Below are 15,468 nucleotides of genomic sequence, written 5' to 3' on the forward strand. Positions count from 1 at the left end.
GAGAGTGAAACTCAGTATTTCCAGGACAGGCAGTGATTCCTGTTTTCATACAGGCATTCATCCACCCTCATTAGCAAACACTAACATAATGCATTCCCTTTGCTTTGCTTAGGCCGTCTTTTTCCCATCTCACCTGCTGTGTGTGCTTGTGGCGTTAGATTCTCCACAAGGTCTGTGCAAGAAGGCATGGGGCTCCTCATGTCTGCACTACTTACTCCACTCAGCCGGTTTTGTGAACCTGAAAATTCTCCGAGACGTGTCAACACAGCTGACCTAAAGTACATTCTAAGGGAGACATTTCCACGGCGTGTCTGAAGATGTAAAGCTTACCGCTCTGTTTTCTACTCAAGGAACGATGGGTTCGTTTCTGATCACACACCCGTGTTGATCAAGTGAAGGAACGTCAATGCCGCTACTCTTCAACCTCCTATTTCTCCATCGTTTTCTTCCTCGAGCGACTAATAACAGAGTCAAGGATCGAACATTCAACCACTTAGACGCAAGGCTTTCTTCTTACAGAGGTGTCTTTCAGAACGTCAGGCTCAATTTGAGCCGCAGAAGCGCAGATAACTACTTCAAAAACTGCTCAATTAATAGAAAGAAAATTTCTCTGCAGCAGTTCAGCTGAAGTGACCTCCTCCGAGCTGGCTTGACATATTTCAAGTAATTGATTAGTAAGTTGTTGTACGAGCTTTAGGCAGTATTGAACAAGGCATTGGAATGATGGAAAACATTGGAGGCTGCATCCCAGGGAAGATATTAACGTGGGCAAATTCAAGCAGGCATAGCAGAACAGCAGACCCCAGGGGGCTGTTTAGGACATGACTGAGGATATTGTTTTTATTAGCAGCCTCATTTGCTTGTTTGCTTAGAATCTTCTATTTTAATCTTTTTTTACTTCACCTTCTGCCACCTCTTCGCCTCTGACAACTGTCATGCCTCCGAGCAGTAAACTAATTCGAGAGGCTATATCATCACAAGCATCTACCTGTCAATTATGACTGCTAATGGCTCAATCAATCAGCCCACAATGGAAACAGCTGAAGGCTCCTCTGCGATTTCAAAATAGGAAAGGGACTGAGGGTCATTATTTTTTTCTAAGCTCATGTGAACGGGGCAATTCTTCACCCGTTATGAGGAAAATGCCAATTTATAAAGCTGTGATTTAAATGAGAACTCCCAACTCCATGTGGTTTGTTTAAAAATGGTATATATTTTTTACCAATCACTGGAACACATGAAAAGTGCAGAGAAGAGGATAAACATTGTGTTCTAACATTTGTACAGCACATTCCAGACTGCAACAAAACTGGACCACAAACATACATGCTGACATTACGTTTCATAACCTAGTTCAGTTCTGAGCATTTCATATTCCGTTATTTGAAAACCTTGCAAACCATGTAAGAAACATTTTAACCATACAAGGCCGAGCTTTCCTTTTGGGTTAAATTTTACCCAGGCTTTTATCCTGTTACAACATGATTAGGTGCAACAATTTCAACGTGTTCTAAAAAGTAGTAAAACTGTGATTCTCCTAAAGATATGTTAAATTCATGCATGTACAAAATAGTTAAAAAAACGGAAACTTCTGTTGGCATTTATGTCTGATGTAGATATACAACCTTTTATCATAACTACTGACATCAATTACACTTTTGCAGTGGTCAGCTCATGAAAACATTTTCATGCATATAAAATTCAATTGTAAAATAAGCTCTTTAGTGATGAAAGCTGAAAAATAATGCATGTCAAGGCTATAATATTTAACAAAAACAAGGCTGGAATACTATAATGGGAGATATACACAAGTCTGTGCGTCACTAATACTTACAATGTTATGATTTAGGATTTCAAAATATGGAGGCTGTAGCTCTCTCTACTGTTAATACAATAACTTTTAAATGTCCAGAACTGAACTGTACATAACTGAACATAAATACAGTAAATAAATAAATGGAAAATAAGTCAAAAGGAACAGTTCTACCAAAATATCTCTACATACATTTCACAACTCATGCTGTCTGGCAAGCTTAAACAGCAACCTTCATTTCATTTGAATCGCACATCTGAAGAAGGCTCCACAGCCAAAATCCTTGTTTTTATTTCCTTATACTTTTAAGTGTGGAATTAACTTACACTTGATCATTTGCAAATGGTAAAGATTATTGAACTAAGCCAATGATTAACTTTACACACTCTCAAGAGGATGCTCCCTGATAAAATGTGCTGAATGTGGAATTTAATGGATTGTAGTAGTTCTGCATTTTGCCCTGCAATGATCAATGTCTGCGACAATTGTCTGCGACATGTTGACCATACTAGACTCCTGCATGGTAACTCCTAAATGGGAGATTCAAATGTAGAGATCACTAAGTCGGCACACTGTAGTTCTTACAAATAGTTCAAGTTCATTAATTTTTTACACTGAAATTAGACAAAGGCCACTTACAGAATTCCTACACTTTCTGATTGAAAGTTTTAGATATGTTTTGTTCTTTTAAAAAAATAATAATAATTTTGCTCCACAGCATTCAACGACCTATTCAGCTGAATAAAACATAAACAGTACTTGCCAGGTATGTAAAACAACAGCAGTTAAGATCATAAGTGGATGCCTCAACCTCGGTTAACTGTTCTTGATAAAAAAAAAAACATTTAACCAATGTATCCTGGTTCTGAAAAGAACTATTTATAATGACAAGTAGAACATCATGTGTGCATTTCCCTCAATCTGCAGAGCCAAGCGTACACAACAGATCTGCTGCAGCAGTGTCCTGACAGCAGTGGGAAATAGTGGCTAGAGATCTGGGCTCATAATTGGGAGGCTGTGGGTTTAAATCTCAGGTGAGTATGGGGCACAGCTTTTGCACCCTTGAGCAAGATGCCTCCCTGAGATTCCTCCAGGAGAATACCCAGCCTCATATACGAGAGTAACTGAAAAGGGGAATAAAAATGTCAGCCTATTAAGTTAGCAAAAGACTGGGATAGTAATGAAAAATTGACAAGAACTGTTTGGACTTTTGTTCTCAAGGCTGGAGTTCCAGCACACCATGAAGGTACTTGCTGGTTTTATAGAAAAAACAACATTACATACACATATATATGCAGAATAAATGGGTTTGATAAAAAAAACTCACTCCTTACGCTGAGCTATTATGTTAAACTAAACCACTGCAAAACTGAAATCCTTCATTTCACAAGGGTATGATGTTTATTTTAGGTTTATTTAATTACTTAAGGGTTTTTCGTTTTAAAGACATAGACATGAACAAAGGCAGCGAATGATTTTTTTAAAAAGCGCTGTAACATCGCGGGTCATGGAAGAAGGCTTTTCTGTTTTTACTGGCGCTTTGTCTGCCGCTATAGAACAGGAAATCGAACCCCCATCCCGAACGATAGATACACAGTGGGGGCTTATTAAAGGTGCAGAACATAATTTTAAAAAAAAAAGACAAAAAAGATCAATGGAAATGCAAATCAGTGCAGTAACAAAAAAACAGAAAATAACACTATACATTCACAACATTTGCTATTTGTTCGAAACACGGTTGCTGCACTTGGACTGGAAAGGCCTTTAAGATGACGCTGAACAGCTGAGCACCAAGTCTGAAGGACAGGAAGGGCGGGAACTACAACAGGAAGTGCTTGCTGATATTGTACTTAACACTGAGACGCACACCCTCAGTCGACAACACTGTGTGGCCACTGGCCCGGTTTCACAATCTACACACAGGAAAACAGTGAAGACAACAGAACACCATTCTGTCAAACGGAATATTATTTCTGAAAGCAGTGCTGTTCAACAGAAGGCATAATCTGCCCTGCACATCGTTCGTGTAACCCAACTTTACAAAATAAACCCATGTCAGGTATACATACAAACTGTACAAACATTATTAGCCATAAATGTCAGAATTACTCTACTTTGGTTTTCTCTGAAAAAAGAAACCCATTTTTTACATAATGGTATTCAATTACAACTTATTATACAAATACTTTATCGCTATGGTATTGAACTATTTAAAATATATATTTTAATCCACATAGCTACTCTATCAAAATATTCAGCTATAAAGTTGAGCTGGAAAAATACTTCATTGTTTTCTATAAAACAATCATACATCATCAGCTGGTAGAGTTGGTATATTTATCTTTGCTCTCGTGAAATAGGCCATCTTCTCCCTGAAGACAGAAGAAGAAAGCGTGGTTAGGACATATACAGATTTTAATGTCAGGTCTACATTTCCCTAAGAAAGTAGAAATCCCCCCAAGAGATTATGAAAAAAACCTTTTATGTTGGGGAAATTAAATATCAAGAGTCAAAATCAAGTTTCTAAAATAAGCAGCATGTTGAAATTTTGGGAGGAAAATATGCACCGCGTCATCATAAATGTGAAGGCTTCACATTTAAAGAAGCTACCTGATTGAATACATAAACAAATAGGGATGTAGTTGAATACAAATCTAAGAATAGCGTCCTGAAGATGTGTCAGTTCCAGTTTTACGAACCTGTTAAATATTACAGCAGCTTTTTGAATTCACAAAGCTAAGTTTCATTTTTAGCCTCACCTGTCCAGCTTTCTCCTTCCTTCAATCACTCCGGAAAACCTGGAGCCGGAAGGAGCTAATTATGTTTTTTTAAGAGGCGAGAAGTCAGCAGACGGAGAGCACAAACGCAACTTCATCTTCCCGCGACGCATTTTAGGTCATGCTTTTCGAGCGAGGAGAGAGCCACATCGATAAGACAAAGAAGACCAAAGGACAGACCTACGTCTCGTCTGAGAGGAAAAAGCCGCCGAAGGTGCAGGTACTGGGCTTCGCTCACTGAACTCGATCAGAACAGAGGGTGCAGTCCCTGTGCGAACTGTCGCGCCTGGTTCTGCAAGTCTCTCCATGACACATCTAGTTTCTGCCACGCAGTTGTGGTACAGAAGGGGCTGTAACAAAATGACGCCCCCGCACACTCACAATTTTTCCACTGCCCAGGGTCACGAAAGAACAAATATGGACAAAGCGCCCCAGTCCCGGTGAGGAAAAACAGACAAACGAAAGCTGCCTTATTATTTTCTTCTATTTTTTTACTCATTAAATACATTCCAATCATTTCCATTCCAATTCACCTGGGTGCTGACAAAGGGGAGAGCTGGAAGGCTGCTGAAACGAGATATATATTTTTCATAAGCCTGTAACCTACCTACTATCGGAGGCTCAATTTATCACCATGACATTTAATATAAAAGGCACAACAATGACAGCTTTGAGCTTTGCATTTAATATTAAACAGCATTGTAGGCTTAAAATACGACAGAGTCAAACCACGAATGCCAAGACAATCCCCAATCATGCTTAATTAGCCCCGTTAATTAGCGCACAGAACAGCTGTATCTGTAGGTTTCATTTTGGTTTCCTTAGCTGGGAAAAGCAGTATGAAAAAAAGACGTTCAGCCTCCATCCTGCCCTTTCCACTCTCAAGACCAGCCTGACTTTCTCCAAAGGAAACAGCAGAAGGAAGAGCGTGAGAAATCCCCCATCACCACGGGCTGTGAGCGCTGGCCGCTTGAAACCGAAACACCTGTTGGTTGCACTGCGCAAGGGTGAGGAAGCTTCCTTGTGTTTAAGGCAAATTTACCAGTAGAACTTCTAACTGTATCTTCAGTTATTCTTGAAACCCAGCAAAAAGGTCAGAGGAGCCCTCTCTGTCAGTGCAGAAGAGCGGGGTGACGCACTCTCATCGAACGCAACGCGGGTCTCACAGGAAGGATGTCCAGGACAATCCCCTGGCTGAAGTCCTACCCAAGATCTACAGATGCTTCACAAATGAAAGCTTTCAAACGTCCCCCTCCCCCCACTCGATGAAACAGATGAGGCTTTAACCGGAGGTCCTGACATCCTACAATCCCCTTAATTCCACTGGTGAAGAAATCTCTCCGTTCTGCACGCGTGCTGCTATGTGGTGGGGGCTGCTGACTCACAATGTGAGCTGCACTTTGTTAGCGGACTAATGGGGGTCCCTCCTACACACGAAGCCGTGTCGGATCCTTTCGGATGCAGAGCGCCACAGAAATTCAGAGAACCAGCATCACTCTCCAGCTCACCTGAACGACTGCACCTGGAGGGGGACTTTCTGAGACTGCTCTCGGAGCCTGCACACGTCCTTCGAGGCTTTTCTCATCAGCTTCTCTGCTTTCAGCCCCTGCTTTAGTTCTTCTTTTGATTGCTCAGCCTGTTCGGAAGGAATTAAATTCAAGTTAATGACCGAAAAGGTGTCTCACAACTCAGTCCTACAAGTAGGGGCAGTCTCTTGCAGGACACGTCTTGAAGATTGAAGATTTTGTCTATAAAAAACAGAAGCTACAGCATTATTGTGAAGTCTTACCCCATTACTACACTGCTCATCATTGGCCCTGTTTACTAGCCTAGTACACTCCGATTCCAGTGCAGCTGGCACAAGGCAGATGGTAAGTTGTTAAGTGACAATCGGTTACTGTCATTCTCCACTTCATTTCTGGGTGTTTTAAAAGTAGCCTTTTAATTAAGCCTCTGATTAACTGCTCTCTGTGCAAAAAAATCAAGTTTATAAAGGCTCTATACCAACATTTGTAAGTATCTTTTCACATTATGTGAGTGTTGCGTTCCAATTTCCATACTCAAACTACCTGCGATCCAGACAGGATTCTCCAGGTCTGTCTGCAGTCCAGTTCTATTGCAAAACTGGCACTGATGAGGTCATGGTGAAAAACTGTGTGATTGGGAACTCTAGTACCTAATCAACCATCACCCAGTACCCCTAGGGCACTATACTCAGCCCAAGGTTTTGCTGTTCACTTTAAAGGCCTCACCAGCACACATTCACAGTCACGGCTGGGCTCTTCAAGTGTGATCACTGCCAGCGGGTGCTGTTCAAGAGCTCTGCATCTCTGTTTCATAACTTAACCCAAGATATAGGAGAAATCTATGCCTTACCCTGACAGAAGGCACTTGAACCCCCCTACTAAGTGCTTAGAATCTTGGTAAGTTCAATTAGCTTCCTGCAAAATGCACAGCTGAGCTTCCAGATTGAGGATGCAGTGGAAATGAGGTGAACATTATTAGTGCAAATAAGGTGATCGACAAGCACTATTTTATAACACTTAACAGACAAACCAGTCACTTTTAAGGTATCAGACAATTACATACACCCCTCAAATGCCTGTCTAGTCTCCAGCTGTTAGCAGTCTCAGGGCTGTCTGCTGAGCACTGTTAATGCTGCAGAAAGATTTAAAAACTACCTTTCATTCAGATCGAAAAAATGATAATTTTCACCAAAAACCTCGTTGTATCTGGGTGAGCTACTGCAGAATTATATACGGCAGGGGTCCCTTAACTCTTAATGCAAAAAAAAAATGGTTATAGTTTTCCCCCAACCCTCTCAGTCTTGTAAAAGGTTGTTAAAATCCAGTTTCTGCTCTTTCTTGGAAGGAACTGCTCCAAAATCCAGCATGTCGTCCGCTGGCTTGCAGCCGAGAGGAATTTTGGACAAAGAGAGCTCAAACCCGGCTGGAATTGTAAAACAGTTCCTTTCTCGCAACATCGCCAAGACGCAGCCCTGACCGGGGGAGAGAGGGTGGGAGGGCAGACCAAGACGCGAGAGATGCTGCCCACCCTGGCCCTCCCCAACAACACTTAGGGGGCCATCCCTGCACCCCCAGCCTGTAGGGAGCCATCCCCTGCCGCCCTGATTGGGACTGTCCCCTGCCCGCTAAGGGGGGGGCTATCCCCCCACATACCCCACACTGCGAGGAGGCCGCCCCCAGCGGGGCCTGCCCCCATCCAACCCCACCCCCGCCCACCCCAGCCCAGCCCAGCCCAGCCAGGGGCTATCCCCAGCCCGCGAGGGGATATCCCCGCCCCCAACCCCACCCCACTAGGGGGGCTGTCCCCCCACATACCCAACCCCAGCCCCGCCCCATCCAGCTAGGGGCCCACCCCCCAGCCCCACACTTGCCTGCCTCAGCAGCCTGTGGAAGCGCTCGTCCTCCAGCATGTACGGCGGCAGCTCCGTCTCCCCCTGCGCCCTCAGGGCCTCCAGCCTCTCCTGCAGGCCCCGCAGCGCCTGCAGCTCGTCGTCCAGGCGGCTGTGCAGGGCGCGCGAGGCCTGCAGGTCCAGCTCCAGGTCCAGGGAGGTGCGCCCGGGCTGGTCCTGGGCCGCGCGGCGAACCACCGGCTGGCAGAAGGTCTGCCGTTCGGGGAGAGAGGAGTCAGGCAAGCGGGTAGCAACCTTTCCAGCCTCATTCTCACAGCAACAACAACACAAAGGGGTTCATGGACCCCTCTCCCCCTTCTCAGACGAAGCGTCTCACAGAACATTATTTCCATTTTAAAGCCCGTAGCTCCTTTAGGGGGTAGTGGTGGCGGTTTCTCGAGTGATCATCGCCGTTCGCAAGGATGTCAGCGTTAGGCACCGCTGCTCAAACCACAACGGAATTGAAGTAAAATTTAAAAAAAAAAAAACCTGAAAAATGGTCATCCCACTGGACAGGAACGGATACGACCGACTTACCCTCTTCACTCGCAGGCTGCGCCTTTCGGAAGCATTCCGGACGAAAGGCGACCTTTTGGCCAACGTGGAGCTGTCGCTGTCACTACGGTTCAACTGTCAAAGAAGGGAGCAGAAGGAATGTTAAGAGTCTTGTTTGGCAAGCTTTTTAAAAAAAAAAGTTTACTCGATTTATATTAAATTTGTGATTCACGGAACTGCTGTCACCCTTCTGGAAAATTAATTTAGAACACACTCCGGATACAGTTTATGGAGCAGGTCTGTCAAGAAGCCATCATGTACTTCATCTAAAAAATAATAATCTGAGATGTAATACGAGTGTTTGGAAGTCTGTCACTTACATATAGCAATCAATTTTTTTTGGGGGGAGGAAGGTTATTGAGGCATAACGTCTCATGTATAAGGACATCCTGGAGGTGTCAAGAGAAATAGCCGGCTTTCACTCTGCAGCACTGATGAAATGTGTCTTAAAGCAGGTGCTGCTTAAGAAACGGCATCTCAGGCTGCTCTACACTGGAAGGGTGTCAGGACGAGAGAGAGCAGTATGTATATACGGAATTAAAATCTCGACTCACCCTGCAGATGTACTGGTTGCGTTCTCCAGGTGAGAAGGTCTGCGATCGCACAATCATGCTATTCCGCACAAAGGGCCTCTGCCTGCAGCTGAGGTTATTCCTGTCTTTGGGTCTGACAGCCACATTCTCAGGAGCAGAATCCTCTGTGTTCGTCTCTTTGTCAACCTGAAAAAAAAAAATTAAATTAAATGCTACTATTTGCAAAAGCAAAGCTTCAGAAGGCCGACAATATAACCTAGATGGTGGGAAAATGTCTGTGCTGTACTGAGAATGAAAAGAAACCACTTATAGCTGCAACAAATTCACAAGTTTATAATAAGGAAAATGACCGTCTTTTCGTATAGTGGATTCATCGTTATCATCGTTATGTCGTTTCATGCAAACAGACAATTAAAATAGGTAACACTCCTTCTGCAGATTAATTTGCAAGGAAAAGAGCTGATCAACAAGAGTTCTGTGAATTGTGTCTTGAGTGTAGTCATGAATGATCAATTAATCAAAATGAGCACAATTGTTTTCTTCTGAAATCACCCATGAATAGATATCATGGAATGTTTCATTTGATATTCAGTATATTTTCAAAATATAAAACACTTTGCTAAAGTACACAAAATTTCAAGGCTTAAATTAATCATTTATACAATCTTAATTTATAGTACCAAAAACGATTAAATCATCACCTGTAACCTGAAGTGATGATTTGTGAGTACCATTACCTAAAAGTATGTTTTTTTTACTTGCAACACTGTCTACTAAAGATCTAAATTTTACTTTTTAATAAAGATATTTATCTATTATGTGATGAATCTCTGCAGGCCAAGAAGATAACATTTTTTTTTTGTTCTAATAAACTTTTTCAGCTTTGCTTTACAAATGGTTCCAGGAATAGAGGGACTGAAGGTCAGTCTTTGAAGAAATGTGACACTTTTGCCTGAAGGATCTTGAGATTTAGTATTTTTTTATCAGGTAAAGGATTTGACTGGACATTGAGATCAAAGTAGACATTTGATTTTCAATTCTCAGCACAGCAGTGAGACTCTCATAAAGAAAGGTTTTTTTTTAGCATAGTGGAGAGTAAAAGATAAGGCCCCATTGACAATATATCAGGACTGCAAAAAGATACTGGATGATTCAGGACTGCAAAAAGATACTGAATGATTTCAACAGCAAGTCTGTAGTCTAATTGTTCAAAAGCAGTCTTTCTGATATGTTTTATGTACAGAGGATATTGCATAGTTAGGTTTTTTCCATGTATCTCTTATACATTGGAAAAAAGCACAGTACCAGTACACAGTATTTTTAATTTTCATGTAGTTTTAGCATATTCGGTCACTAATCGTTTACCTTAATTGTGATCCATTGCATGATATGAAATAGTCACAATACCTACAAAAGCGATCCTTTCCTGATTCCTCTTACCTCCATGAAATCTGAGAGACTAAAAGTGAACCAGCCTTAGAAACTGAACCAGAGCATTACTAGGATGCAGGAAGACCCACTGAAATCTATGGAAAAGAAATGTCTAAAGAGAGCAAAAGGCCAGAATGTAGGACAACAAACATCCCAGGCTGCAGTGTCGTCAGAGTTCAGAGGTACAGTTGTCTGTCAAAAGCCTTTATTATTTGTAAATAGACACATCGGGGGGGAAATCAGTTTATGAATCAGACTGGAGAGGGTGCTACAGAGACTGCTGTTGGAATGAATGTCATGACCAGTCCATACAATGGGAAGTACAATCAGATACAGTAAATAAAGGTGCCACAGTATTAACTGGTAACTCCTGCCTAGAGAGGCAAACGCCACCAGCGTGCTGTGGTGTAGGTAACAGTAGATCCCACCTGGAGAATCCAAAGCTCTGAACGTGAACAATTCTTGATCCGAAAGGCACCCAGAAAACCCTGGGTGTCGATCCTTCACTACCGGGATTGATAGCGCTGAGGTCTGGCGTTAGAGGCCAGAGGGAAGCTGGGAGGTGGTTCCTCTCTCCCGCTACGTTAAACGCCGTTAAGCAAAGCCGAGAGGATGCCAGCGGTACTCACCAGCGTTGGTCCCGCGGCCCTCCAAGAGCCGCTTTCTGCGCCGTTGCTCCCCCGACCCCGCGGCGGCGGCGGCGCCGTCGCCTCGTCGCCGTCTTCTCCTTCCCTCCCCTGGCACAGGCGGACGCAGCCAGCGCGGTCCTCGTCTTCCTCCGCCAGCTCCTCCCCCGCCTCCAGCTCATCACCGTCCTCGACCAGGATCTCCAGCCTGACCGGCGGGGGGGAAGCGGGATTCCCGCTGTTAGGGCCGAGCATGGAGGGCTCCCCGCTCAAACACTCTGACATGGTGTAAGAACCACCACGAACAGGAGGCACGTCTGTATCCAGAGGGTTGTGGGACAAGGGTTGTGGCTGAAGCCAACACACCGGCTTCTCTCAAGAAACAGCCGGATGAGATCCTTGGATCAGCTAACTACTGACTACCTAATAGGCTAGAGGGGCCCACTGGCCTCCTAGCGTTTGTCACCTTTCTTAAGTTCTTACGTTCTTATTCCACAAAGATATGTGAAGTAGTTCAAGCAGGGAGCTGCGTCAGCATGCGTAGGCTGCAAAGGAACAAGTAAAGGTTTATTCCCTGCTGAAAAGAGAAGAAAGGTAACAACAGCGTTTCAGCTGTGGAGCTTTCTTCGGGTGCGAGAGCGAGAGGAAAACGGGAACTTCATCCTCTTTCTCACACCCAAAGAAGGCTCCACAGCTGAAATGTTGTGTTTCTTTTCTTCTCTTTTCAGCTTGGAATAAACCTTTACTTGTTCCTACTGTAACTGTGTGAAGCTATTCCTTCCAGCAAAGGAAAGACTAAATTCCTACTTAGTTCTTCACTACTTGAGCAGTAGCAGAGATTAGTTGGGAGGGCTCTGGACTGAAGGGGTCATGAGTTCAAGACGCAAGCGACTTCACTCAGGTTTCTCCAGTAAAAGGCACTGGTGTATAAACAGGGTACTCTCCTGATAGACATTATCATTGACAACCTGTTCTCAATCGACTTGTCTGGTATATAAAAGTAAAAAATAATGTGGTCCTATCTAAATATCTCTTGCACTCTTTTGGTTGGTTTCCTTAATCTTAATCTTTCATTTGATCCACTACTAATACACCTTAACACCACTCCTAAGAACTCCTGTTTACTTGATCAATCTGCTAGGTAAAAAACTTGGCAGGAAGAATACATCTATAATTTATTTTCTGAAAGCCAGGATAATAATAATAATAATAATAATAATAATAATAATAATAATAATAATAATAATAATAATAATGTCACGGCCTAGAAACTGCCCTGGCTCAATAAAATGACTAAATGTCCAAAAATTCGATTGGCTTAAATGACGGTACTAGAAAACAGAAAGGAATAACCCAAGAACATTTCCTTCACAACCTCAAATATGTCTTTACATTATATTTGCTTTGTTGCTTAAACAGTGTTGAAATTCTACTTTTGTATTCTAAATAAAGGGTCACTGTTTTTGAAGGAACGTGTCAAATGAAAAAAATGAAAGTAGAGAGATTTCTTCTTTAGCCTGACCAGAATTATACTAGGATGCACAAATTCAGGAAAAATGTGTCGCAAGGAAAAACTCTTTCCCCCCCGGGAAAGGAAAATGAACAACAAACGAATCTTTCTACACCGTTATTCAGGCTATGAGACGTAAAACCAATTTCTGTACCGAAGTTGGTCTAAAACTTTGATGTCCTTCTTGCAGTAAAAAGGGGATTACCATTCCTCTCCTGGCGCCAGCTGGCCTTCCTGTTCCTCTTGCTCAAGCTCCTGCTCGACAGCCTCCAGCTCAGCCGAGGTCTTCTCGAGCAAGGCCGACACGGCGTCCTGCGTGCGAGTCACACATCGCGAGGGTTAGCTCAGCCCGCTGACACCCCCCACGGCCCGCCACCGAGATCGACCCGCGCCACACGACGACTCATCCGCGCTCCGCAGGAAAAAAAAAAAGATTGTTTGGATTGATTAAGACTTCTGGAAGGATTTCCAGGATGCCGATTTTTGTGGGGGTGCTTTTATCACCCCTGTCAGCGATGCCCAGAGATTCCAGGCGCATGGTGGCAGGATACAAAGGCTACATCAATTATTCGAACTGCTTTTTCTTCTCTTTCTTATTGCTGTCTATTAAAAGTCACATCCAGCATCTTGAGAGCTCGTCTCAAAATGTAACTTCTATGGGGGGGGGGTGTCGGCCAAGGGGGAGGATCCCATCCATCACTGAGAACCAAGCTTTTTCACCAGTACTTCTCACCACATCGAGCCACAATAAATCCAAATTTCAGCAGCTGTTCTTCCGTCTGAAGTGTTAATTTCTCCCAGCAGGCGGTATTTAACTCTTTGCACATGGCCCTAGCGGAACAGTTGGTGCGGCACATACCAGGACGAGGGTTAGTGTGGGGGGTAAGAGGCCACCAGCACAACACAATCTGTGCTCGCCCGCGCCCTCGGTCATCCTCGGCCCACGTGGCGACACTAACCACTTGCTGCTCAAACCCAGACCCGCTTGTCAGAATTCAACGACAGCAAAAAAACACAGTTAGAAATGCGAGCACAAAGCTTAGCCGTACTTCACGTACTGAAATAAGAAAGACATCTGAGTCCAGGTTTCTACCTCAGCTGTGTCTCACAGACTCTTGACCGCTCGTGACCGGTTCTCAAGTTTTATTCTGAATTCATTGCTGGTAAGGTCACGGGGAACATGGGCTTAGATTAATGTGAATTACATTCATCTGAGTTCCGTTTTGAAGTAATACAATCCTAAAAAGGTCACACACTCACTATTTTACGTTTCCTGGACTTTATTCAAGTCCCACACTATAGCTACTGTTCCCTACTCTCCTGAATTCAAACTGGACAAAAATACAATCAAATATTATTGGCACTTGTAGAGACTTTGTATGGTTTGTGAGAAAGAAAAATCGCCTGTCACGAACTGGCTTGCTGGTCCTTGTCATGCCTGCTTTTCAGGAGTTACTTATCCTTTGTAAGAGCATATTCTCAAATGTAGTACTCACAGAAATAGTAATACCTGTGTGCGCACACACACACATACAGAGTTGGCTGTTACCGTCAAGATCAGAAGCACCAGCTGCTGCTTTTTCACACCCACAGACCTTGGCCCCCATTTAAGAGAAATCTTGTGATGGGCACAGGTGCTATCGCACAGCATGGAGGCAAGTCTAGGTTTGAATCCTGGACAGGTCTAGGTGTTAATGAGAGATTCTCTTCTTCCCAGGTTCAAAAGTGGTTCACTATGCCTACAAGCTACCATTTGTACTGAAACCCTGGAAATCCAAACTTGAAAAGCAACAACAAATTAAAAAAAAACAAACTAAAATAAGGTGTAGATTTTGGGGGAAAAACAGCGAAGTACAGCTCTTATAGCCGAACTGAAAGACTAACTTACCAAATCCACAATAATGCTGGGGCGCTGATCAGGAGGCGAAAATGACGTTTCTTCATTTTCATCCTGGCTCTTCTGATGGCTGGTTTTCTTACAAATCAGTAGATTATACCAGTGAGTGGAGATCTCGCCACTCAGCGGGACGTCCGCCAAACTGATCTGTGTTCCTGCCTGCCAAGACAATTGGGAACGTGGTGGATGACACAGGCTGAGATCAGCAGAAGCCTACAACAGCTGAACGCTTCTGAACGATCCGCACGGACCGGCTTACAGATTAAAAAAGCCATCTGAAAGGTTGACTATTTCAGAACCAACACACACGAACACACAGGTGTGCAGGGGTAAAGGATTTCTAGCGCGGCTTACCAGACGCTCCTCATGGCGTGCTTTGCCAACAGTGCACACGTCAATTCTCAGGGTCTTTTGCCGGAGAATAAGCTGAGGCACGGTGGCTCTGAAGATTTCGTTAAACGCGATGCCGTCAGCGAAAGAGTGGACCTTAGTGCGGAACAAGCAGCTTATTTCACTTGAAGACGGAAGTAAGGCGGCCCTGACGTACCTGTAGTGAAAACGAATAGTGTTTACAACCGAGTGCAGGCCTTTCTATCCAGGTCTGAATTCACAGAAAAAAAGCAAAGACGTGACTAGCCCGGCCTTGAGGCTGACCTAAACCTGTACTTTCAAGAACATATTAAAAGGGCCGCGCCTACATACCCATACCTGAGGCAATCACTCCTGGAACACGACACACAGAATCGCCCAAAAAAAACGAAGCACAGTATACACATAACGAGGCCACAAATTAGTTTGCAAGTTTTTTACTTTTTATATCAGGAAGTGTGTTTTGTCACATCCTTCAAACCTCTATGGCAGCAGCTCCTGAGAGAACTGAGCATAAAATAAAAACAACAAATAAATTTAGT

General features: G+C 43.6%; 1 protein-coding gene across 1 annotated transcript in view; it reads right to left on the reverse strand.

Moving 5' to 3' along the window:
* Nucleotides 1–1,193: 1,193 nt before the first annotated feature.
* The window catches only part of LOC148677536 (protein WWC2-like), a 71,939-nt gene continuing 57,664 nt past the window's right edge, over nucleotides 1,194–15,468 (reverse strand). Inside the window, exons 15-23 of the mRNA XM_088642284.1 lie at nucleotides 14,912–15,104; nucleotides 14,549–14,716; nucleotides 12,866–12,972; nucleotides 11,154–11,358; nucleotides 9,115–9,279; nucleotides 8,543–8,635; nucleotides 7,988–8,218; nucleotides 6,099–6,226; nucleotides 1,194–4,185 (exon numbers count right to left, since the gene is read on the reverse strand). Coding sequence (XP_088498410.1) covers nucleotides 4,119–4,185; nucleotides 6,099–6,226; nucleotides 7,988–8,218; nucleotides 8,543–8,635; nucleotides 9,115–9,279; nucleotides 11,154–11,358; nucleotides 12,866–12,972; nucleotides 14,549–14,716; nucleotides 14,912–15,104 — 1,357 coding nt within the window. The 3' untranslated portion in view covers nucleotides 1,194–4,118. The remainder of the gene's footprint in view (nucleotides 4,186–6,098; nucleotides 6,227–7,987; nucleotides 8,219–8,542; nucleotides 8,636–9,114; nucleotides 9,280–11,153; nucleotides 11,359–12,865; nucleotides 12,973–14,548; nucleotides 14,717–14,911; nucleotides 15,105–15,468) is intronic.

The sequence above is a fragment of the Lepisosteus platostomus genome, chromosome 1 (assembly GCF_059453375.1).
Source record: "Lepisosteus platostomus isolate fLepPlt1 chromosome 1, fLepPlt1.hap1, whole genome shotgun sequence".
Classification (NCBI taxonomy): domain Eukaryota; kingdom Metazoa; phylum Chordata; class Actinopteri; order Semionotiformes; family Lepisosteidae; genus Lepisosteus; species Lepisosteus platostomus.